This window comes from Doryrhamphus excisus, chromosome 8 (assembly GCF_030265055.1).
Source record: "Doryrhamphus excisus isolate RoL2022-K1 chromosome 8, RoL_Dexc_1.0, whole genome shotgun sequence".
Classification (NCBI taxonomy): Eukaryota; Metazoa; Chordata; class Actinopteri; order Syngnathiformes; family Syngnathidae; genus Doryrhamphus; species Doryrhamphus excisus.
Genome location: NC_080473.1, coordinates 16,907,447 through 16,933,105, shown reverse-complemented (window position 1 = coordinate 16,933,105; position 25,659 = coordinate 16,907,447). Strand labels below are relative to the sequence as shown.

General features: G+C 42.5%; 2 protein-coding genes and 1 long non-coding RNA gene across 13 annotated transcripts in view; 2 read left to right on the top strand and 1 right to left on the bottom strand.

Annotated features, from left to right (window-relative positions):
• LOC131134774 (neurobeachin-like) overlaps positions 1-14,729 on the top strand; it is a 189,247-nt gene extending 174,518 nt beyond the window's left edge. For 2 of the 5 annotated variants that reach the window (XM_058080378.1, XM_058080376.1), the window contains exons 48-56: positions 1,546-1,635; positions 2,624-2,801; positions 4,511-4,582; positions 4,711-4,866; positions 5,144-5,314; positions 8,218-8,319; positions 8,404-8,600; positions 8,760-8,911; positions 12,498-14,728. In XM_058080378.1, the coding sequence (XP_057936361.1) occupies positions 1,546-1,635; positions 2,624-2,801; positions 4,511-4,582; positions 4,711-4,866; positions 5,144-5,314; positions 8,218-8,319; positions 8,404-8,600; positions 8,760-8,911; positions 12,498-12,588 (1,209 nt within the window). In that variant the 3' untranslated portion in view covers positions 12,589-14,728. Of the gene's footprint in view, positions 1-1,545; positions 1,636-2,623; positions 2,802-4,510; positions 4,583-4,710; positions 4,867-5,143; positions 5,315-8,217; positions 8,601-8,759; positions 8,912-12,497 lie in introns of all 5 variants that reach the window. The other 3 variants (XM_058080374.1, XM_058080377.1, XM_058080375.1) reach the window with 2 other exon arrangements.
• LOC131134776 (serine/threonine-protein kinase DCLK1-like) lies at positions 12,909-25,189 on the bottom strand. Of its 2 annotated transcripts, none has more exons than XM_058080381.1 (17): positions 25,137-25,189; positions 24,427-24,674; positions 23,339-23,720; positions 22,918-23,264; positions 19,681-19,780; positions 18,201-18,317; positions 18,022-18,116; positions 17,861-17,948; positions 17,628-17,794; positions 17,386-17,505; positions 17,087-17,233; positions 16,860-16,993; positions 16,675-16,752; positions 16,454-16,547; positions 16,300-16,380; positions 16,106-16,246; positions 12,909-16,017 (listed from the first exon to the last, which is right to left on the bottom strand). In XM_058080381.1, the coding sequence occupies exons 3-17, from the start codon at positions 23,697-23,699 to the stop codon at positions 15,814-15,816; spliced, it is 2,274 nt and encodes a 757-aa protein (XP_057936364.1). In that variant the 5' UTR covers positions 23,700-23,720; positions 24,427-24,674; positions 25,137-25,189; the 3' UTR covers positions 12,909-15,813. The 2 variants fall into 2 exon arrangements, with proteins under 2 accessions (XP_057936364.1, XP_057936366.1); XM_058080383.1 differs by having other exon boundaries at positions 16,106-16,219; positions 25,137-25,186.
• The window catches only part of LOC131134779 (uncharacterized), a 38,481-nt gene continuing 37,367 nt past the window's right edge, over positions 24,546-25,659 (top strand). For all 6 annotated transcript variants that reach the window (XR_009131474.1, XR_009131470.1, XR_009131471.1 and 3 more), the window contains exon 1: positions 24,546-24,718. This is a non-coding gene — a long non-coding RNA (uncharacterized LOC131134779). The remainder of the gene's footprint in view (positions 24,719-25,659) is intronic.

The window sequence follows — 25,659 nt, the reverse complement described above, 5'->3', positions numbered from 1 at the left end:
GGGAAGAGAGTGGGGAAGGAGTGCAGGGGGGTGTCATTGCATGTTTGGCTTGCAGGTGGCCTGTCCTGATCCAGAATGACCTCCAAATGTCCCATTCTCCATGCACAGCCATGGCGTGTGCTGCCCAATGGCTGTACGTGATCGTAAGCGGTGTGTACAGGTGCCTACGAAATCTTCCGTGATGGTGGAAGTCACTTCAATCACGCCCACTGTGGAATGGCACACTTCCTGTATACTCGAGAAAAGACGAAATGAAAGATAGTATGTAACAATAGGAAGGCCCTTTCAAAGGGTTTTAATACAGTACAGGTAGGGATGCTCCAATGCTGTATAGGCTGGATGCTGCAATGGGGCGGAGCTGATCGACATTACGTATATAGCAAGTATCGGCATATGATTTTTCACGGGAATCGTCCGACACTGATGGTTGGTGGCCGATGGGAACACCCCTAGGTATACAGCTCATGTATGAATTGGGGAAAGTACTGTTGTTTAGGTTGCTTTTTCAGTTCTATGGCTATCATCATCAAATTTGTCTTCTCACTGATACACTTGTGAAAGGTTATAAACACAAGATAGGAGGCAGTCAAAATCTCTTTAATTCAGGTGGGGGTTCTTTTTTGAACCATATTTCCAAGACATTATATGACAAAATCTCCAAAATATTCAATTTCCAAGGGTTTGTTGCAATATTTATTTCATGTGGGTACAGATCTGAATAAAGGTGCGTTATTGAACAAATTCAACATAAAACTTTGTTACACTTTTCAAAAGAATTTTATTTTTATTGTCGTTAAATGCAATTTATAACCATAAAAATCAACAAAAATAGTACAAATCTTGCTATGAAACCCTTGTTAACATTACAAGAAAGCATTTTTTTTGTTTTTGTATTTATTGATGCATAAATGTTGGCAGCAAAAATCAGGCTGGGCTCCCCCTTTTTACTTTTTAAATAATGAATAATTTTGGGGGGTGTCTGTCTTGTAATTGTCCTAACTTTGCCCCACCTATACGGCATCCCTGTCCGTTATGGTACCTCTCCATAAGGTCATCCTTGGTTGAGGTCTCTTCTCAGTTAGTGTTGTGTTTTCCTTGCCAGATCAACGCTTCCTAGTAAAACAGCAACATTCACTTTGTGCTGAAAATCACCTTGTGCACTTTTGCCTGCCTCTCTGCTGTATACCATATACTACGTGCTTATGTGTGTATATGTACTATGTGTGTGTCCTGTCCTTTGTATGCAGCACAATAGCATGAAAAAATGCTGCTGCACTGCTAGCTGACGTGTCAGTCCAGGTTAGCGTTTGTGCAGCGTGGCCCCTCTGAGCCTGCAAATGGGAATGGTTAAGCCAAGCATGTTAATAGGAAAAGGCTTGTCTCTTCCATGCTAACAGTTGGATGACTCTGCGGGGTGAGGATGGGGGGATTGGGGGTGGGGTGCACCGAGAGTTAGGATTTGCTTGCATTGTCAAGCAACGCATTGACCCATCACTTTGACGCCTATCCACCGTGACAGCCGCCCTCTCTCTCTCTCCCCTGCAGGCCACGGAGGCTCAGATCCGGAGCTTTGGACAGACGCCATCTCAGTTGCTTATTGAGCCACATCCTCCACGCAGCTCCGCCATGCACCTGGTGAGAGCAGAGAGCATGCTGGGGAAAAAAAGTCTGCATGATGTGTGTGCAAGTATGATGTATGTATGTTTGTGTGAGCACGTGCTTCAGTCCAGTTCCGCTCATCGCCAGCTTGTGTGACATCATCACACTGCGACACATTTGAAGCTATAGGCCTTAACTTCCCCCCTTATTCTTACTTTGTATGAATGTCAGTACCACACCTTAACATTATTACACCACCAAATGACTCATGTCATCATTAATGAATCCTAGTTATAAAACTGAAGCAGTATGTTCATCATAGTCAAAGATATGACAGGAGTGCTCTGCTGGTTTTAAGGACTTATTGCAAATATGTTAGTCCTCTACATGACAGGATCGTTCTGCTATTTTTTGGTACTTGCTGCAAAAACACAAGCCAAACATCACCTATATGACAGGAGCACCCTGCTATTAAAAAAAAAATGTCATCGATGATGTCACATCAGACCTTAAATCGTTTAACATCAAGAGATTAACTTGTTTGTGTTTTGCTATTTTTTTTTTTTCACTTTTACTCAGTTGTTAACTTTAAAAAATCCAGTCAGCAAGAAATTGATTTTATAGCGAATAACAGTACAAAATAATTAGGGATGATAATTATCGGTAATGATAATTTTTGGTATTGATAATTATCGTCCTGATATCTGTATAAAAATATTCAATGCCAGTCAAAATGGGTATCAGATTTTTTTCGGGATCATGAAAAACAATATTTTAAAAATGCTGTGTCCCACACATATGTGTTCATTCCACCACAGGAGATATGTCAAGTACACATATTTGTATTGGAAGTGGAGAGTTGGACAATATGGGCATATCGGTTTTCAGCAAAAAAGGCAATATCCCTAAAAATAACGATAAACAACAAATTGATTGAACTAATTTTTGATTTCAAACAAACCAGGACAGTGTACAAAAACTGCCATTTGTATTTCCTATGAGGGAAATTGTGTTCTTCTTCTAGAGTCCGCTGATGTTCAAGGAGCAGATGCAGCAGGATGTCATCATGGTGCTGAAGTTTCCCTCCAATTCTCCGGTGACGCACGTGGCCGCCAACACGCTGCCTCATCTCACCGTGCCGGCTGTGGTCACCGTCACGTGCAGCCGTCTCTTCGCCGTCAACCGCTGGCACAACACGGCCGGTGAGTTGGCAATCCGTCATGAACACCACATAAAAATGGTTCTAAACAGGCCTGGCCGGCACCTTCCTCCCAGATGAGTGTTTCCACATGTTATATCAGCACCATGAGAGCGGGAGGCCGCCACCTTCAGGGTCAGGGGGCCAAAGCAATGCTTGCTTGGAAATTAGGCCGTAGCTCCGCCACATTCTGATCACACTTGCCAGCTGTCAGTGGAGGACTCTGCATAAAGATTCCCCTGCTCTTAATGAAGCCAGCTGTAGACCACTGGCCGCCATGCTGGACGGACAGGAAGTGAGATTTGGCGTTACACAATAATGACCCCAAAAAATGTCATTCATTTTAATTGGTGCTACTTTTCCCTGAAAATGGATGTCTTCACTGGGGGGGGGTACTGTCAAGCGAGTTGTGTTGTGTACGGCCGGGCTTGCCTGTTCAAAGAAGGTAGCTCTGTTTTAAAGCAGCTCAGCAATATCACCATGATAACTTTGGCGAAACTCATAACCTTGTCCGGCCAGGTTATGTCCAGACCTTCATCTTAAAAAAACACCCCAGTTTCACTGTTTAACTCAATTCGGAGAGGCCATCACCATTTTTGAGAGCCCAGTGGACCCGGGAGCAAGAATAATTCGAGGAGCACTATGACGGTAACAGCTTCTTCAAGCTTGCGTTGATCTGCTAGCATTCCCTGATGAAATTTCATCCATCTGTAAGCAAGATAGATTTTCAGTCAGTTAGAGTCAAGTTGTCAGGAATAAACTACAATATGAAATATTAATTTGTCCAACGTTAGTAGATGTATATGTCACATCAGTCCTTGTGTGAGTACTCACCCTGTTGGTCTTTTCATATTACAATATTTGCTTGAGGAATAAGCGCTCAGAAGCATCAATCAACTACAATAAATATTTTTATCAACTAAAAGGAAAAAGATGTCACAAAGGAAGTTGCCACAAAACACATCACCACTGCCACCTAGTGGTCATCACTAGGTACAGCGTACACCTAGTATTTATTTGTCAGAGATGCTGAGTATAATGAATGATTTGACTTTGATATGGCCATGAATAAACAATGAGTTTTTTTATCTATAGAGCGATGTGAGTCACTAGCCGTCAAAAAAGCATTTATTGACATTGTACACAGACAGTTGTGTGTTCATTCAGACTGTAATAAACAAACACACACTCAACCTCGCTTTTAATAAAACACACACACAAACTCTATGATAGAAATGAGTAAAATATGCAAACAATACAGACATCATTGAAAAACTAAAAGACAGTGGTCTTTCTTCGCTCTATTGGTGGCAACAAGGTTGCCTTTTGGCAATGATAACCTTATTTAACTCCTCATAATGTTCCATAAGAATGACTTGGGCTCATCTTGTGTAAAATACACCGACTGGGATCGCTTCAGTTTGTGCTGAAGCAGAATAATATGACGTCAAATGTCCCTTTTTATGTGAACGTGGAAAAAGCCAAGAACCGACTTGACAATGTAGATAACCACTTGCGATGTTAATAATGCAGGATAGTCATAGTTTTATTTAGTTTTTATTTTTAGTTATATGATTTCTGGTGTTATTTAATTTAGGTTGAAATTTAAAGCATGCAGCCACTAGTTGTCCCAAGATCAATATACATGCATACACCTCTAAGGCTTTGTGACCCTATTTTGTTGATAAATTGGACTCTGTTGTGTTGTTTCAGGTCTGAGAGGAGCACCAGGCTACTCTCTGGAGCAGGCCCATCATCTCCCCATAGAGATGGACCCCCTGATTGGTGAGTGAGCCTCATTATTCCATTAACCTACTCACTATTGTCTTCATAAATGGATCCATTTCTTGTAGACTTCTACTGTTGACACCTGTCCTCCTGCGTGTCTGCTTCTTCTTTATTCTCGCCGCCAGCAAACAGCGCTGCGAGCAACAAGCGTCAGATCACAGACTTAGTGGACCAGAGCATCCAGATCAGCACCCAGTGCTTCGTGGTGACAGCTGACAACCGTTACATTCTGGTGTGCGGATTCTGGGACAAGAGCTTCCGTGTGTACTCCTCGGAGACAGGTGGGGGTTCCGGTGTAAAACGCCAAGGTGTGAGCGCTCATCCGTGGAGGACTGAGAGCTCAGACCTTCTTACAATACAGCATGGCATGTTGGAACACAATGGAATTGTTCAGGTGATACTACTCTGTTTGCGCTACAGTGGAACCTCTTAAGGCCCAATGCAATAGCAGTAATATTGGTAGTATATAGCACCGTATTAGGAGGTGCTCTGTGATGCATTCAGAGTCCTTCACTGTCCACTATTGGTAAAGTCATGTTTGCTTATGGTCCCATCCAGGAAAGCTGACCCAGATTGTGTTCGGCCACTGGGATGTGGTGACGTGTCTGGCCAGGTCGGAGTCATACATCGGGGGGGACTGCTACATCGTGTCCGGCTCCAGAGACGCCACTCTTCTTCTGTGGTACTGGAGCGGCAGGCATCACATCATTGGAGACAACCCTGTCAACAGTCAGTAACACACACTTTCCCCACGACCGGTCTCTAATTAACCAATCTTCATGTTGCATTGCATTTTCCTCATAACCTTTGAAGTCACATGAATCTTTAGTAGCAAGCTTTTCCATAATTAACTCCGTCAAAGCTCGGACATCTCATTAAGAATTTCGGCTCGGCTGCCTCCAATTAGTGCTCGTGTTCCTTGTCGGAGGGGGGGATTCCCTTGACGTTCACGCTGCGTACAAAGCATCCTCATCGCACACACAAAGGGAAAAGAAGATACAAATATCTCTTGTAGATACTTTGTCCACTCTGGACAGACTTGTGAAGACTTTTTTTTATTTATATAGTCTGTTTATTTATTTGCAAAGGTAACAATGTTTGCAATATCATTAGTATCATCATCATCTATAGCAGGGGTGGACAAATATTTTGACTTGTGGGTCGCATTTAGTTAACAAATTGTCCTGGGGACCAGAACATATATTTAACACACACACACTATTTTATGCTTATAATTTTCCTTGAATTATTTGTCTAATTTTATCTGTAAATGTGTTATGCTATCAGCTGTATGTTCTCAAGTCTCTTTTTTCAGGAGCACTTTAAACATCAGACCACATCAAACTATGTCATTAAATTTGACAGTTTTGTTGTTGTTGTTTTTTTAACTAAGTAAGACATCGACACTTGCAAGTCATGTTGCCAGATTGTATGTTAAAAGTTGAAATACTTGGAAAGCAACTGGCGGGCCAGATTCAAACGCTTAGTGGGCCACATATGGCCCCTGTGACATTGTTTGCCCACCCCTGGTCTATCGTAATAGTTCTATCAATCGTAATATTCTTTGCTGATTGGCAATTCAGTTTCTTCTCCTTTCTCAAGTTTACAATAGTTCAATTGGAGACTAACTAGTTAGCTCTGAAGTTTAAAGCCAAGCATTGGTCGCCTCTTGCATCCCTGCATGAAGTTGCACCATATGGTGTAAAGAAAGATGGCGGTAGTGCAATAGTGTCCATTATTTTTACACATGAGTGAGGATAATAAGTGTAAAGGTGACTATAGGGGTGTTGTTTCATGTCAAATGGCTTCTAATAGTGGTAAAAAAAAACATATTTAACATATTTAGAATGTCTCGAACTACATCATCATTAATATCATTATATCATTAATATTGAATCCTACCATGCAGAAATTCACTTATCACGGTCAGGTTTGCAACCAATTAACCGCAATAAACGAGGGCTGACTGCAATGTTTGTTATTGTAGGGATGAAGTATCATTTATCAGCATGATGCACCAATGTAATCTGCAACCACAACAGTAAATATACTGAGTGACCACGTTAATCCAAACGGGATTATTGTGATAAAGCTCATTAAAGTGTGTAGGTGTGCCTAATGTTGTATCCCATGAGGGTGGTTATTGCACATCAGATCCATATGGGCATTCATTGCTTCCTAAAAGGGCTAAGAGTGTAGTAAAAAAGATGGCTTTCCACGTCTTCCACCAGCAATCATTAAAAAAAAAAGTATCCCAGTCAACCGCACCCCCCTCCTCATCCCATCACAAGACGTTGACTCATCCATGTCCCGAGGGCGGCCGCGACACGAAGCAGCGAGATTGAATCTTTTGTGGGTAAGGTGAGCGGCTTCCACTTTCCCATTTTTTTACCTCCCCAGAGGCTTTTGCTGACACTTGTTCTCGTCAAACAGCAACCCCCCCCCCCCCCCCCACCTACCCCACCCCACCAACCCCACCAACACACACACACACCAAACCATCCGCATCTACGGTCACCAGCATCATCAGAGCAGGTGGTGTGTAGACTGACAGCTCCAGGTCCTGGTCTCAATGGGACCACATCGATCACAGTCCAACAGACTGGTCCGCTGCAGAGGCAATATGGCCAACACGAGGGCCGGGGGGATGTTAGAAATGTATTTTATTTATTTATTAAGTTTTAAAAAAGAAATGGAATCACCAAAATGTTATGCTGCAGTACCATAAACGTCAGTGGGATATGTAGTTTAAAAAAATAATTGAATGATTGAATTAAAAAATAATAAATTCTTATATACAACGTTACTTACATTACATTGATTTTCTTAATTTAATAAATAAACTTCACAGAGCTCCAGCAGAGCCTTTATGGCCAACATGAGAGGGAGGAGATATATGTTAGATTATAACTCAATAACTGCCATGAGTCTGAAAATCAACTTTATTCATGTGATAGGCCGAATTATTATGGAATAATAGCAGAATTGTATGCCGGTTTATATGTGCCATAAAAGTGAGATACGTAGTGGTTGTCTATAAAATGTAAACATCCATCCATTTCCTATGCCGCTTATCCTCACTAGGGTCATGAGGGGGTGCTGGAGACTATCCTAGCTGACTTTGGGTGAGAGGCGGGGTACACCCTGTACTGGTCGCCACCCAATCACAGGGCAGAATTTAAAAATATGTTTTAAAAAAACTAATAGTAAACATAAAATGAATGTGATTTGATAAAGAAAACATATGATATACATCATTCATTCATTCTATAAATGAAATCGAGAGCAGTGTGGTGGCCATATTTTTGGGGGTCTGGAAGCTGCATGCCCTCGCTAACCTCACCATCCATCCCCCACGGCCGTCATCAATCATGTGACATGGCATAGAGGCGAGTGGCTTGGCGGCCACCATCGGGCCAACCCCACATTTACATGACAATCCGAGCCAACCTCCACCGTGAGCAGATGTGTGTCTCCTGGTTAGCTTATTTTTACACTTTGTTCTAATGTTTACACTATGTTCCAAATGTTAAAATGTTAAATTTGGCTTGTTAAGACAGATGAGTGTTTCACCCGGGAATGGACTATTATATATTATATTATATTAGTACAATTTGTCTGTCCTCTTCTAGCTGATTTCCCGGCGCCGCGAGCCGTCCTCACGGGTCACGACCAGGAAGTGGCGTGTGTGGCGGTCTGCGCAGAGCTGGGTCTGGTCATCAGCGGGGCCAAAGGTCAGAAGATGTCCTCCACACGCCTCTTTACCCTCCCTATCTCTATTGTGTTTTTGCTCCGGTATATGTATGTGTTGCTGTTAGATGGTCCATGTCTGGTCCACACCATCACGGGAGACCTCCTGCGAGCTCTGGAGGCTCCTGAGCACTTCCGATGCCCCCGACTCATCTCGGTGTCCAGTGAGGGTCACTGCATCATCTACTACGAGAGGGGACGCTTCTGCAACTTCAGCATAAACGGCAAACTGCTGGCCCACATGGAAGTCGGTGACAGCACCAGGGTGAGCTGCCATCATGGACCACATCTTGGCTTTCTAATAGCCATCAGCTGAATGGAATATTCATATAATAATATGTAGTCTGACTTTTTGGAGGCCAGAAGTCTTGTATTATGTTGTGCATGTGTACCTAATATTATGGCTGTTTGTGTACTCCCGCAGGCCATTCTCCTGAGCAGTGATGGCCATAATCTGGTGACGGGCGGCGACAACGGCGTGGTGCAGGTGTGGCAGGCGTGTAACTTCAAGCAGCTTTACATGTACCCAGGCTGCGACGCCGGCATCAGAGCCATGGACCTGTCACATGACCAAAGGTCAGTACAGGAACTTGGTTGTTTTGGACCCCACCCCTTTAAAGCTCCTTTGATCAGGTGACCTCAGGCAACCGCTGTTATATTTTTTTCAATTTACAGCAGCCATGAAATGAAAGAAGTGTCAGTGATTTTAATGGTGACGTCTGATAATAATAATGTTGCCTGAGGGAACAGAAGTCCATGGTGTGCGTGCATCTGTATGGGTGTGTCCGTCATGGCTGTCAGTGTTTTACTTAAAGGCTATCCACACAGAAAGTTTTCAGGTCAAAACAACAAAATTCAGCCTCTCATATACACAGAAATTGTGTTTTGGGTGCTTCCAGAGTCGGAAAAACTGTTTTCCTTTAAACAGCTGCTATTTTGTTTTAGAAACGATGACGCCACCAACCCATCACCGTCACATGACCACAAGTGAGCTTTAACGACAATGAGCCTAGGTCCTGTCCACAGAGGAACATTCATTCATTCATCCATTTTCTATACCGCTTATCGTCACAAGGGTCGTGGGGGTATGCTGGAGCCTATCCCAGCTGTCCTCGGGTGAGAGGCGGGGTCCACTTAAAAAATGCTTGCTCAAAACATAGCTCCATTAAAGAAAAAACAAACATAATTGTTTATAATAACTATCTATATTGGCGGCATGGTGGTCTAGGGGTTAGCGCGCAGACCTCACAGCTAGGAGACCAGGGTTCAATCCCACCCTCGGGCATCTCTGTGTGGAGTTTGCATGTTCTCCCCGTGCATGCGTGGGTTTTCTCCGGGTACTCCAGTTTCCATTCCAAAAACATGCTAGGTTAATTGGCGACTCCAAATTGTATGTGAGTGAATGTGGTATGAATGTGAGTGTGAATGGTTGTTTGTCTATATGTGCCCTGTGATTGGCTGGCGACCAGTCCAGGGTGTACCCCGCCTTACGCCCGAAGACAGCTGGGATAGGCTCCAGCACCCCCCGCGACCCTCGTGAGGAAAAGCGGTAGAAAATGAATGAATGAACTATCTATATTTGGGTATTAACAAAAACATTGGGAAAAATGCTTTTAGTAATTCATTTAATAATATAATGATAATCCATTTTATATAACAAGAAAATGTCTTATTGTGATATAAATGTACAGTAATATTAACTGAAATATTAATATATTAAATGGAAATAATTAGAAATAATTTACGAGTGTTATTTTAACTATTCTAGTTAAAATCAGTATTTTTATAATTTTTTTCATGTCCAAAAAATAGCTTGCACACAGTCACTGTCCACCATAACAATGTGTCTCTGATTTTTTTTTTTTGTAATTGTATTTATTTGATCCACAAAACAAGAAAAACTTTCTGCACAATACTGTAGGGTACCGAATGGAAAAAGACAAATTAAGAAAAGTGTCAAGACCTAAGTTTTCCATTACTTAAGTCATTCAATACCAAGGATGTATTTATGTGTTGATAAATGTGAAAGATGTATTTCTACATCTTATATGTTTTCTTGCGCAACTGCACACTAAACGACTATAAGGCGGCAAAATTTCGTTTAATAAGAGTTCAGCATGGATGTTTTGCAAGGAGGAAGTGGAAGAGCATGGAGGTGTGTAGCATGCAGAAGGTTAAGCATTGTAGGGAAATATTAATGCATGCACACACAGTTTAGTTCCATTCATTCATTCATTTTCTACTGCTTATCCTCACAAGGGTCGCGGGGGTGCTGGAGCCTATCCCAGCTGTCTTCAAGTGAGTGGCAGGGTACACCCTGGACTGGTGGGCAGCCAATCACAGGGCACATATAGACAAACAACCATTCACACTCACATTCATACCTATGGACAATTTGGAGTCACCAATTAACCTAGCATGTTTTTGGAATGTGGGAGGAAACCTGAATACCTGGAGAAAACCCATGCATGCACGGGGAGAAGATGCAAACTCTGCACGAGGAGAAGATGCAAACGCCACACAAAGATGTCCGAGGGTGGACTCAAACTCGGGTCTCTTCGCTGTGTGGCCTGCACGCTTTTTTTTTGTGGGTTGAAATAAGTTTCATGTTTGCACCGTAACACAAGGCACACCAATGGAACCACATGTCCCACCTAACCATAGAAGAAGTTTTCAGATTTTCCCACTCTGGAAGACGTTTTCATATATATATGGTTTCAGGGCACCCACAACGCCATTTCCATGTCTGAGAGGTTGAAACAATAAAATCTCTTTCAAACGGAGCCTGAAGCAAGAGAAGTTACAGTGCTATCGTCTGTGAATGCCCCCCCCCCTTTTTTTTTTTTAAATGACTGCAGTCGTCATGTCAGTTGTACAGCGGGTGCCAGGATGTCGCTTGGTCTGGGCTGACATGACCCCTGAAAGTCAGGAGAATTTTGGATGGCCTTCAGCTGATTTAACTGACTGACAATGGCGGTGGAGGTAAAATGACATGGATTAGTATCCATGTTCCTTTCATCCCCGTTGCTCGTGGTAATTGGGTAACGCAGGATTGACGTTTTGAATCATCACAATAATGTCATTTATCAATATTTTTGTAGTATTCGAGAAAATCAAGTTCTACAATCTTAAAACTGTTATTAACATACAAGGAAGTGTTTTAAGCCACATATTAAAATAGGTGCTATGTAATACAACTAAAATAAAGTAAAAAAGACAACTAATGCGTAATGTAGAGGGTACTGTGACCTTGTGCTGCTTTATAGCTATTGCTGCGATTAATAGTTTTTGCGTATATTATCCTGAGCAGCCAGGTTAATCTCATTTCTGGTTCTGTGGTTATCATCACACTATTTTATTTGCCTCACTTGCACCCTTCTGTGATGGAGTCACAAAAAACCAAAAGTTTGATATGTTTGAGCTCCAGATTGTATCACATTTCGGAGTTTGACTTTGGAGGTTTCACTGCAAAGTGGTTGCTAAGAGAAGCGGCCGTTGGCGGTCATCTGTCTAAAGGGGATTTCTGCTCTGTGTTCATTGTGTTGCAACATGGAGGCCCCGGGGCTGTCTCAGTGGAAGACACATCAGCTGCTTTAGTGCAGGATGTACATCATAAAGTCACTAACAGGTCACAAAGTTGGCGAGCCTCAGCGCTCATCTTCAGCTGTCCAGACCTCCGTTAAACCTTCGGGATGGCGTTTGAACAAACGGCTGTGTCACCGTAACACCAATAACTCCAGACCCTCTTCTGGTGTGATGGAACAGAAGTGATCAGTGAATTTCCAAGAAGTAGGATTCAATATGAATAAATTAAATATTTTCATAGTTAGCGCATCAGAAACCTGTTTAGACCTTCTAAATGTGTTTTTTGATGAAATGAAATAACACCCCTATAGTCACATTTACACTAGACAAAATAAGATATATAAGGCACCAATAAGACATTTGGTGATAATCTTCGTGTTTTTTTTACTTCCTGGTCTGCACGGTACTTCCAGCAGTGGCTATTGTCTCATCAATGTAACCTCACAGACACAGCATGGAAACAGGAGTTCTGAATGATATGAGAAATCAGATGAGTCCTGTTTAGTGCAAAAAACTATTTTTTTGAGTGCAATTTGTTTCCTCCAAATGATTCTTCTTCTTTTGTGTGACTCCTTAGGACTCTGATCACAGGCATGGCTTCTGGAAGCATCGTAGCGTTTCACATCGACTTTAACCGCTGGCATTACGAGCACCAGCACAGGTACTGACTGAGGACGATCACACTCCCTGGCAGGCAAGCCAAGAGACCACGCGGGGACAGGATGGATATATAGCTGGGATATGAACCTCAGTGGCCATTGAGAACATCGCAAAAGGAAACCGCAAGTGACAGGACGCAGGTACACAAGAACACAAGAACTTGTAGTGAAATGAAGACGTCTCACTTTTCTAGGCACTAAATATGTACATATGCAACATGTTTCCTGCTTTCTTTCGTGAAGACCTGGTACTGAACACAAACTGGTACATTAGAGTCCATGTGAGGCACTGCAGACACTCAAAGCAGGATGCTGTCATTCATGTCAAATGTGCATTTTTAAAAAAGACAGAAAAACAGCAATAAGATTTCTCACAGTGACGGGACCATTTAGTTTCCATGGTAGTGGAAGACTCCTAAATACGGCCCGCCTAAACAAACACAAAAGGTGGAGTAAGGACGGAAATTAATGTGACATTTACAGGAGAGGAAATTATTAGGCCGACTTGGATTTTTGGATTTTCCCCTAGTCATCGTGTATTTAGGTCATGCGAAAAGGACACAATCAAGCATCCGTGCTTTCATTTGCAGATGTGCTCAGTGGGGCTTTTAGGAGTAATGACAGCGCATGTGAGTTTTATGATCACATTTACTCACTCAGGTTCAATGGATGTCTTTATAAAAAAAAAAAACAACACTCCGACCGTAAGTATACATGTCTCAGTAAATCGTGATCAAATTCCATTGGTGCTTTAACACTGCCATCTAGCGGTCATTAGGTGAGTACGCCACATAGATGAAGAGAAGGCATTCAGACATGCAAATGCTGGACATATGACTGCATTTCACTGTTATTTCTGAATTCCACTTTAATTGTCATGAAGCACCGATAGAAAGCAGCGTTCCAAACAGGCTGTGTTCTGTCACTCTAACATGACAACATTGTATGCAGTGGACAGGGGACACGGGGAAACATGCAAGGACTGTATAAAATAGCTTTCTTTATATTGTTTCTGTTTTTGACTAGGAATGACATTTAATGTTGCCGACTTGGTTTGTACGCATTCCATGTGGCGTTTATTTGCACATTATCAATGTGTTTGTGTGATAAAGAAAGCTCCCATTTATTGTGTGACTGTCAAAAATATGTTTTTTGTCCAATGTGAAATAACTGTTTTGGATCAGAAAAAAAATGGAAGTGAAATTGTGTATGTGGTAACGCTGTTAAAGACGTCATTTTGTAAACGGGACACTTTTTATTTCAATGTTTTTTGGGTCATTGGTACTTTTTAACAGTAAACATTTAGCTTCATGTGCACTGGGAAGCAATACTGTGGTTTAAAGATAAGGTATTTACTATCAGTTTGTTGGCATTGCCACAATGAAATTATGCAAGTACTGTAGAATCATTATGTAGCAGGAAAAACGCTACTGAAGGAAAATGGCTTAATATGGTTTTCATTTGTTTTTATATGTATAAATTATATTAATTTGTTGACATGTAGCAGTGAATTTACTTGAGTACTCATTTCAAAATGTATTTATATCATAGCAGAGTCTGTATGAATGCCATGATGTTAAATTGAGGATTATTTACATTCATTTGACTGTACTCCCATTATTTATATTTTATTTGCGTTTATAAATTAAAACAAAAATTGTAATAAAAATGTTTTTCTTTTTGAGGAACAAAATCATGTGTATCAAAGTAGCTGACATCAACTGAGACCCTGTCCATGCGGAAATGCGAGTTGAAAACATTTGCTTTCACACAATGTGTCGGATTTGGGTGAAAACGACGTAATAAGTAAGGCACACCTATCTGTGGTGCTATAAACAGACGTGCAGACAGAAACAAGTGACAGCAACAGAAGAAGAAAGAACGGCCACGCCTAAAGTCAGTCATTTTCTGCTTTACAAGATGACCAAGTGGAAGTACGTTTACGAGTCATTTTGGAGTACGACACAAAAAATATCAGGGGAATGTCGACTAGGGAGAGACATGCCAGTCCAAGTATTCAGATATTTTCTTGGCTTGTCACTTGTTGGTCACGAGACAATGACGGGAGCAGTGTGCTTGTCTCCATGGAAACAATTTCCCCACCCTTGAAGCCATTTCAGGGCACCAAGAATGCTGTTAATACTTTGACCTTTTCACCTAAAAAGGTTTCCATGTGGACAGCCCACTCTTTTTTCATTAAAGTACATGTCTAAGTTCTTTTACTGCCATCTTCAGTCTAACCTTGTTAGAGCGGTCCTTTTTTAATTTTCTTGTTAGTTCAGATTAAAAATGTTTTCTTTCTAATAACAAAAAGAAGCCCATAGGTGTTTACATTGTGTTGTTTTATCCTGTGGATTTTTGACATGAAACTGACGTTCATGGTCTTTGTTTATGGTTAACATTGCAGAGTTGACAAATACATAAAAAACATTAATCATAGAGTTAGTGCTATTTGATTGAACCTTTTCTGGTCAGCCCTTTTAAAAACAAAGTGATGTTGCATTTCCTGTAGTTGTGTAGCACAACTACAAAACAATAGCGCTAAAGTTGTTCATAAGCCATTTTTTTTAATGGTGATACAAGTAGGAATAATTGCTTTGGAAAAGTATATTTGCACACTTGCAATTTCCAGGCTCACAAAAAAAAGATGCTTGGAGGAACAAACATTGCTATTTTTATCAATGGAAGCACTGTGCTGCCTTCTTATTGATGACATTCGTCACCGCCTTTATTCCAGTAGGACAATTTAACACTGTGCTTTTTGGGGGCAGTATGCCACTAATTGCACTTCAATCCGTGTGCTCTTAGATGTGACACCCATCTGTAACCAAGCCACTCTTCAACTGGACTATCAGTAGTTATTAATATTACATAAACGCCATTGGACTGTATTTATGTTATAGCAGCACATTCTTGGGTCAGACTAACTGAAGGTTTAAAGAACTAATCACCTCAACCTCCTTTTGCAGCGCTTAACAGTTTCTGAAGTCAGGTGAGATGATGCGTCAAGCAGCTTCCTGTAGTATACCATATTAACCACAAGAGGACAGCACAAAACTAAAATGGTCCAGTTACTCCTGCACACATAAGAGTCAGGCAGCTATGGCTATGACAATGACACATTTTTCTGAAATATAAGTGAAATTGAAAAATGATGACCGGAGAGAAAGACCGCTAAAGTGTCCAGTGTGTTCGCTCACCCTGTCCAGTTGGCGGATGCCGTCTTGCATGCAGTTAAAAAGGAGAGATTGGGGAGCGCACCGTGTCAGCTGAACCCGAATCCTCGGATTCAGATGTGAAGTCGGCAGGCGACAGGACAGGGTTAGCACCGCGGGAGGAGGAAGAGGAGCAAGCACCGTGCGGGAAGTGGGCGGCGAGCTTAGCGTCGTGATGCTGCTGTCGCCGGAAAACTTGCTTCTCCTTATCAAGCGGAGTATTCTGGGGGATGACCAAAGACTTTATTAGAAGCGCACTGTTCTATCTATAACGTACCGTTGCAAGGTACAGCCAAATAAATCGGACATACGGTGATGACCATGACACCCGCTGTTGTACTGTTGGTCTTAGGTCCAGTGTTGAAGTGCTTCTTGATCCTCATGGCCACAGGCAGCTGCTGCTGGTTCTCAGACACGCCATCATCCTGCACAAGCAAATACCCCGCACACCACTGCTTTGCTGTTTGTAAATGCACAAAACATAACGCTGTCTCCATCAACTTACATTGACCCACGGGTGCTCCAGAATCTGCGCAGCTGAGAGTCTCTGGTCCACATCCACTTGAAGCATCCCACTGATGAGAGCCTGAACAGGACAAGCACATGCACATGACTTTACATGTACCAGCAGGTTCTCAAGGTTCTTGAGGAGCACCGACCTTGGCCGAGTCTGACACATTGTCCCAGTGTGATGCAGGGAACTCCAGCTCACTCCTCAAGATATGTTCCAACAGAACCTCTTGGTCCTCACCACTGCCATGGGGATTAAAACATAACTTGTTGAAGCATCTTTATCTTCATGGCGGTGCTCGTGGGCCTTGGGTGCATAGGCATTTTTATTTAATGTGAAGCAAAGAGGTCCAGCTGCAGAGGCACGTACCAACTGAAGGGCGGGAAGCCACACAGCAGAATGTAAGTGATGACACCTGCAGCCCAAATGTCCACCTTTAGGCCATATCTGGTATTGAACAGGGAAGAGGAGAGGAGGTACACTTGCATTTTGGATGTAGCCCTTGTATAAGCTGTCATTCATGTTATGAAGATTTAAAGTTCCGTGTCACTCACCCCTTTTCGGCAATGATCTCCGGCGCTACGTAGGTCGGCGTGCCACACACAGTGTAGAGGTAACCATTGACAACGGTCGCCAGGCCAAAGTCCCCCAGCTTCAGCGATTTACTTCCATCGTGGTGCTGATAGACCTGTGCAATGCAGAAGAGTAGAAGCTGCTGCTTTAGCTCCTCACTATGGATCAGTTGATGCAAATGTAGTTTTTTTTGGTTATTATTGCTCACCAGCAGGTTCTCTGGTTTGATGTCTCTGTGGACAATGTTGAGACTGTGCAGGTACTTGATGGCGCTGGCCAGGTTGAACAGCATACAGCTGGCATCCCTCTCTGTGTATTTGTTGGAGGAAGTGATCGCGTCAAATAGGTCGCCACCCTTGAAAAGACATTTGAGAAGAGTGCCAGTGGTTCCTGTTGTTATTAAAGCTGAGGGGTGGACGCGACTAACAAGTTTTTACTATTGAGCATCAATAGGTCCATATGCCTCGCCAACTGTGTTGACCAACAGCACATTAGCTGGAAACAGACCTTAACCAACTCCATGACGAGATAAATCTCATTGCCGGTGTCCATTTCTTCAATCAGCAGTACGATGTTGGGATGTTTGACACGCCGGAGTATGGACACCTCACTCTGGATCATGTGTTCCTGAAAGGTGGAGCAAACAGGTACATTATTATTAACAGAGAGGGCCCATATGAGGTCCATTCCTAGACTGTTATAATAAGCCAGTAGCAGCTAGCTCAGACGTTACGTGTTCACACAGGTACCTTTCCTCTACACTTCTCCTTGCTGATGATCTTGAGGGCGTATTCTCTTCCAGTGGATCTCTCAACACACTCTCGCACCACAGCAAAGTTCCCGCTCCCTAAGGTGCGGCCCACTTTGTACCTCTCTGCAATGGTGGCAGGGACGGGCGACTCATCCATGGGCTCAGCTGTGTGAGGGGAAAAACACATTTTGTCATATTCCTCGTTGGCAAATCACCTGGTTTATTCCTCACCTTCGCTGCTGGGTCCGTCTCCTTCATCCATGGAGCTGCACACCTTGGTGGAGGCTAAAGAGAGGGAAGAGCTGCTGTGCTGGGAACCCTACAAAGAAGAAGAGGTCAAATAAAATTGTGATCATTGTGCTTGGTGGTGAAATAAAATAGATCTTTCTGACCTGACGTCTCCTGAGGCTGGCAGGACTGGTCGGAGAGGGACAAGGAGATTTTCCAGACCGAGGGGTGGACAGCTGACTTCCTGCAGTCCCGTTAGCTGTTAGGTAAGACATGTAAACATACATAACGATGTAATGTCAAATCATTTTTTTGCTTTTTCCACAACATGCTTTTGTCTCACCAGAGCCAGTAGATGATGGAGACTTGCTCCTGCGAGACATTCCGCCATTTCTTGGAGAACAGCGGCCATGCACGGAGGGAAGTCGACCGTAGGATGACGACTTGGCCACTCTGCATTCTATAGAGTAAGGAAACCAATATGAATGCTGGGAGATTGTCTGTCAACATTTAAAAAAGAAAAATTGCATATGCAATGTCCTCAATACAGCATTGGTGTGGTTTTTCACCAACAAACCACAAATTTAATCCCATAACTGTAGGTCAAATGAGAGGCTAATAATAATCTGCATTCAAGAGTAAGCAAACCTTATTTTCAGTATAGCGCTGAAATCTGCTTCCAATTCGGTACTTAAGGAGAAAATAAGGCGCATCTGATGTAATGAGCAGTGCAATTGTTGGTCCTGATGGTCTGTTTTTCGTTTGTGTCTTCTTAATGTGACAAAATTGTAGAAGATTTTAGGTAAGACATTGCCTTGACACAAAGGTCACTGAATTGTAGTTAAACTTTTATTTGTCAAAATACAATAAAGGCACATTGAGCCGTTTATATATTTATTTATTTATTTTTAGCACCCTGTCCATATTAGACCTGGAGCTGTTTGAAAACCACAAGACCTAGACTTTTCAAATGTACATTTCAAATGTAAAAATGTACATTTATTGCAATTTCACAAGTCAAACTGCTGTATTAATCTTTGGGGTCTGTAGATTAACCCAGTGCAGATTTGAGAACTCTAGGTCCAGTTGGTTTTGAACAGCACCAGGTCTAATACGGACTAGATGCTGAAAAAACAAATAAATGTGCCTTTATTTTATTTTCAAATAGACTAAAGGTTCCATAAATCAGAAACTGTGTTTTATTAACCTTACTGTAGGTCGGGTGGTTTTCATAGTGGACCAGGTCTAATATGGACTAGAGCCTGAAAACGTTAACGTTAAGGAGAAATGTTATTGCATTTTCCCTAATGGAATAAAGGTTTCACAAAAACAAAAGTGGCGGTCAGGCATAGGTAATGTCTTACCTAAAATGTTTCAGTAGACAAACAGCCGCACTGCGTATTAGGTTAGCACCACCTTAAATCGAATAACGACAACCGAGCAGCCTCACAGAGTACACACATGCAGGAGACATTTACAGTCAGGGTTCTACACTTGCTGTATTTTAATGTCATGTCATGAACATGCAGGGTACTGGAGCCTATCCCAGCTGTCTTCGGATGAGAGGTGGGGTATACCCTGGACTGGTCTCCAGCCAATCACAGGGCACATATAGACAAACAACCATTCACACTCACATTCATACCCATGGACAATTTGGAGTCGCCAATTAACCTAGCATGTTTTTGGAATGTGGGAGGAAACCGGAGTACACGTAGAAAACCCACGCAAACATGGGGAGAACATGCAAACTCCACACAGAGATGCCGAAGCAGAGATTGGAACCAATCCAAACTATAGAATACTATAGAAACAAGATTTACCACTTTCATCCAAACTGAAGTCATCTTGGTAACGGTACTTCTCAGGACCACAAGCAAAGAAAATGTCGTCTTCCCCAAAAAAGTCCTGAAGGCATGTCACCTGCAAGATATAACATATGTATCACAAACCAGGCAAATAAACAAATGTCTTAATGGATGCAGCTTATGTGAGAACAAAGGCAAAGCCAGCTCAGCAGTCATGAATAAATAAGAGACACTGATGGAGACCTGATCTTCTCCCTAAAAGCGTTATTGATACACTTAACTACTGCTCATTTATGTTTTGCACTCACATAAGAGCACCTCTGCCATCATAACTGAATCAGTTAGCGCTCAAGCACTTGATTTGTTTTCAACAAGTCTCGGTAAGGCAAGGCTGGAATGTCATAAACCCCACTTAAACAATGTATATGGCAAAACAAGAGCTCCAATTGGCAAGCTATCAGAGCTCCAATAATGACAGAGAAAAATAAACCTATTGGAAGCATCCAGAGCACTACCCATATCATTATTAAACATTATTCATTCTCAACCTGTCATTATTAATAGATTCTTTGCAAGACAACGCAACAGCGCAACAACTTAAGTGAAGGCCACAAAAGAAACCCAGGATTATGTCCTTAAAACACCTCTTTATCTAATGGTGCAAACATTACTCAAATCATTGTCTAAATCTTACACAAAATATGAAAGTGAAGCAAAAAAGCACAAAAAGGGAGTTGCTTTACTGCATGTCAACCAAAAAGGTCAGCCAGACAATGAGCATAGGGTAGGTTTAATGTGGGCTTTTGCACAGTAGTCACGCCCACTCACTCTGATGGACCCCAACCCCCCACCAAAACATGTGCTGCCTGGCTCCCAAAGGGAGGACAGCGTTGCCAAGGGGACCAGAAAAAAAATGAGAAGATGACAAGATCTGGAGCACTGACCGGTGAAAGCCAAATAACAGTGAGTCAAAATGACAATGCTTGCAAGTCCAACAGACTTGCAAAGGCCCAGTGAATCTAGGCCAGTCGTGATGCTGCTGCTTTATATTGATTACTTGTGCCTGCTGGCTCAGTGACACAGTGACGCCATCAGGCCTACTGCCCCCCGCCCCCACACACACACACGCATCCCGTGCAAATATTGACTAGCTCACTTTAAAATCAGTTAATCAGTTGGGACCAAATGACGGCCGACTGTTTCGTGTCATAAAAGGTCATCTTTTTGGAGGCGTGAGATGCAAAAGGCGAGCCAGTGGACAGGTGGAGCTCTCCGTGGTGCCGAAACATTCGTTTGAAGTGAGAGACTGAACGCAGTGGTTGTCCAGTCAGCACGCCAGAGAAACCTGACTCATTTTCACACTACATTTTTAAATACAGCTACATTTTTGTACCATTGTCTACACTTTGAGAAATAGTCCTCCAGCACCAGCAAGATGATCAAGGAAACGCTTGTGAAAAATTAGCTGGATTTTATAAATCCCTCTATCACTTTTAGTTATCTGAAAACAAGTGCAGTCATAATTTTCTGCATTGCTAATTGCAGTCCTTATCTTGCACTTTCTATATTTAGCCCTTGGGTTGCTCTAACAATGAAAAGCTATTTTAGAATGTGCTTTCATCTTTCATCTTTAACTCGTTTATTTCCTGATACAATATGCAATGATGCAAAAATGCAATGAATATGAAAAGTATCCCACATCCTGTTTAAAATAAAACAATTCCTGGATTTGAGTAAGGGTGGTGGGCAGTTCCTGTGTTCAATAGAAAAGTGGCTGTGGCAGTGGCTGAGTGGCAGTGGCTGAGCCAGAAAACAGGCTGTGAAAACGTCTTCTCCTCCTTCCTCACTCCCCCCATTTCATACCGATCACTGAGTTCACTGGCTTCACAACCCAAATACACTGATTGATATTAAGACCGATGGACTTTTCTTTGTGAATATGCATGACAGAAAGGAGCTAGAAAACACAAGTTAAGATGCCATTAAAGTATAGGTTACGTGTCCTGTGAATGAGGTGCTTTCTCACATTACTTTTGTATTATTTCACAAGACTGTGTCCTGGAGCGCACATAAAGCCTTTATATTAGCATACAGACGTGTGCATAACACGCTGCATCCATTACAAGTAGGGAGCAGGATGCCAAAGGCCGAGTCACCTCAGAACAACTCAGTCACACAAAAGTTAACTGCTCCAGCCACGCATTTAACAGCTGGGTTCACTGTAGCTTTGCCTGCAGGGTTCAGTTTGTCCATGTTATCCTTATAAATATGATTCACTTGATTTTCTCCCCGTTAAGGCTGTACTTTCTGTAGTGGTGTGACACGTGTATGCCTAGTATAACGTGTGTAGTCAGTACAAAATGACTATCAAGGTCCAGTGTTGCCTGCCTCAGAAACTGGCAAGCAAAGGTCATGTGTGATAATCCATGATGCAGCAACATGCTAGCATTGCTACAACCCAAGTAGCTAGGGATCTGAGCAAAGAGCTAATGAAACGCTGATTTTTGCTTATGGTGGAAAATGTATTTGCTGCAGTGAAAGGCACCAGCTGTTCCTTCCGCCCAAAATTGCAAAAATGCGTCCTGTATTGGGCTAGTGGAATTTTTGCTTGGCTATGTATTCCATCTTGTTACCACTGCATCCCAGAGCCCTCTCACACACAGTAGCTACACAGCGTGGATATCACCGACCACTGCACCGCTCTGCAGCAGTTCCTTAGCAACCGGCGCAGGAAACCATGGAAACCATAGACACCGTAAGAGGAAAAGGGAAGGGGGCATGATATTTTGTAATAATGTTATGAGAACAGAGAGGAGTTTGTGAACACACTGTTAAATAACTCAGTGACATGCAATTGCTGTTAATTAGTGAACCAGTAAATTGCAATGCTATATGACACAATACTGTCAAGTTGTAATCATACCAATTACAGAAGTCTGTTCGGTACAGAAGAAGAACGTGAGAGCCAAGTCACTAAATGAGACTGATGACCCGGTGTTGTGTTAGCGGATACAGTATATCCATCTAACTTCCATACCGGCAGGAAGTGCATTAAATAAAGCCCTGGAAACCTAATTTACCATTCCCGGTGGATTTGTGTGTAAGAAAACAGGTCTCTGAACTAAAGTCATACACATGAGGTAAGCTTTCTCACACAATATGTGCCAACAAATAATGACTTGGCCAATTATGCTTCCAGATAATGATGAGTCAGGTATGAGGTTGTGTTATTTCACGTGGTATGGTACCTACCATCTTTCCATCAACAGTAAACAGCCTTTTGACGACACCGCTGTCCAGCTTAATGGCCTCTGTGATGTCCGTCATGACTTGCTCGAACGAATGCGCCGTCTTCTTGTTGAGCAGGACACGCACGGCCTTGCGAGGCTTCACTCCGCTGCGGACGATGGTGACCAGTTTGGGTCTGATGAAGTCTTTGCTCTCCCTAGTCTCCGGAGAGCCGGCTCTGGCGCTGCCAAGGGAAGGGGGATCGCGGGAAGATGCAGTCATCCTCGCTCCTGCCGACCAATTGGGGTTGATGTTTTTGGTGTAGTCCACCTTCTTATAGGGCTCAAAGGAGGCACAAACATAGCATTCTCCTGCAAAAGATGCATCAACAGAAGTTACAAAGAAGACATTTACCCCTCAGTGATTTTGCAGGAACTGAGCCCACCTTCCATCAGCTGGTCCATGCTAGTGATCCTCGTCATCCCGTCAATGGAGTATATAGTCCGAACCCCTTGGGGTAGGTTGACGTTGTCAGACAAGGCTCGCGTCAGGTCCGCCAGGAGCGCCTCTACGGACCTGAATCTTTCCTGAGAAATTGCGTACACTATCCCTTGGAAGTAGCGGTCCCCGTTGCGGTAGAAGCGGACCTTCTTGGCCTTCTTCTCAGAGGTCAGCGCTTGCAATGTCCTGGTTCTGTACAAGCTGCAGTGGGCGCTGTGAGTGGGACTGGGAAGCCCGTTGCCTCTGGAACCCCTGCGGGCATACCTCTGCGCTTTGTCCCGCTCGTCAAAGTGCTCCAGCTCCATGCTTTGCGATGCTTTTACAGCCTGAAAGGCACAGAGAGATGCTGGCAATTCTGATAAGTCAAGTCTAAGGTTTTTCCTGTGGAGCAAGCCCAGAACCACACTCCTTACACATTAAAGAAAACCAACTGCACCCCATGTGAGCATGCGCAGTGGCAACAGAGGCAAGGAAAACTCCCTTCTGAGAAAAAAGCAACAAATAGAATTGAGACAAGGCTTGCTCACAGTGGCTTCTTTGGGATTAACTTATTTTTACACTTGTGCAAGAGTTCATGTTTAAAAAAAAAGACATGTTTTAAGGTATTCATATTCGAGTGGTTAACTTATTTTTACACTTGCATGGCAGTTGATGGTTTTATGGACACAGTTTGACCTTGGGACAGATTATAATATTATTTCTAATTCTATTCTTTTCAACTGAATTTTTATGTGTAAATCCAAACAACTTTGGATCGATAAACGTCCCAGAACAGATGGATGTTAGCGTTCCCACTGTTTTCTATACAAGCTATCCTGCTGCTCGGACACATAAGAAGCATGGAGCATGTCACACCCATCCCATGTTTATTGTTTTGACACACACAGTCAGGACATTCTCATTCTTTTGCAGGAGATAATATAACATGACATACAAAAACTATCACCTCAGGCGTGTTCTGACAAGGTATAAAAAATGCATTATAAAGCAATTGAATGAACTTGAAAAGGCAATCTGCATGTTTCATCTTACCTTTTAGATGCAATCAAAAGTCAAAATAGGTGAAACTACTCTCAGTGCCTTCTGTATTCATTTGATGTCATAGATGGACGGTGAGCCCCTTTGTTGCCGCATGTGCGCGCCCGCCTGCCGTGTGCTCACACGCCGAGGGAGAGGAGGCAGGGCTAGAGGATGGAGGATGCAGCCTGGAGCCGGTGCCCTGATCCCCCTCCTCCTCTTGCTCCTCCTCATCACCGTTTTCGTGCCTCCCCCCTCCGATACTGCAGTGTTCACCGGACAACTTGATTTTGAGTAAGGGACGTAGGTGTGTGAGCACTCAATTACTACTCGATATGACGGAATAAAATACTTTTACCGTACTTTAAAATTACTAACTTAACACAGTAACATACAGGCCAAATCCCCATTTAGCATATTAGTCGCTAAACACTAAACAAGTGTTAAGCTAATAGCTAGCTTTAAACTTTGCAACGAATGTAAAAGTTGGCTATATTTTGTTTCGACATATGTTACGAAGTAAAGCCTGGATTCATTTAACTTTCAGTTATTTTTATACACAAAAAACACATTGTAGAAAAATTAATAACGTGTGACGTTAAACGTGCACTCTTCCGAACTAGCTCGTAGCTAGCTAGATACGAACTCTGCGGAAGCGAGAGCTTTCAATTTTCACGAACAAGTTAATGGTACGATAATAAGATGTGTTTTCTGTAAAAGGTTACCTCATTCAAAGTAATGTAGATCCAAATGTAACTTTAATGTGACAGTATCACTTGGGTAACATACCGTGAATGCAATTCATTGCGTGGTAGCATACCATCAGATTTTTAAATGCAACGGAAGCTGGCGAAATGCTGAAGATATGAATTGCTTTGTAAATTGAATTGAAATAATTGTTCTATTGACAACATATACGTACGATAATAAGGTGTTTTCTGTAAAAGGTTACCTGATTCAAAGTAATGTAGATCCAAATGTAACTTTAATGTGACAGTATCACTTGGGTAACATACCGTGAATGCAATTCATTGCGTGGTAGCATACCGTCAGATTTTTAAATGCAACGGAAGCTGACGAGATGCTTAAGATATGAATTGCTTTGTAAATTGAATTTAAATAATTGTTCTATTGGCAACATATAGAAACAGCAGCAAGGTTTATTTCATATCACACAGTTGTTTTGGATCAAGGTGAAATAACAATCCACTTATCCTTACAGTTAGGAAAAGCTTACATCTAAAGGCT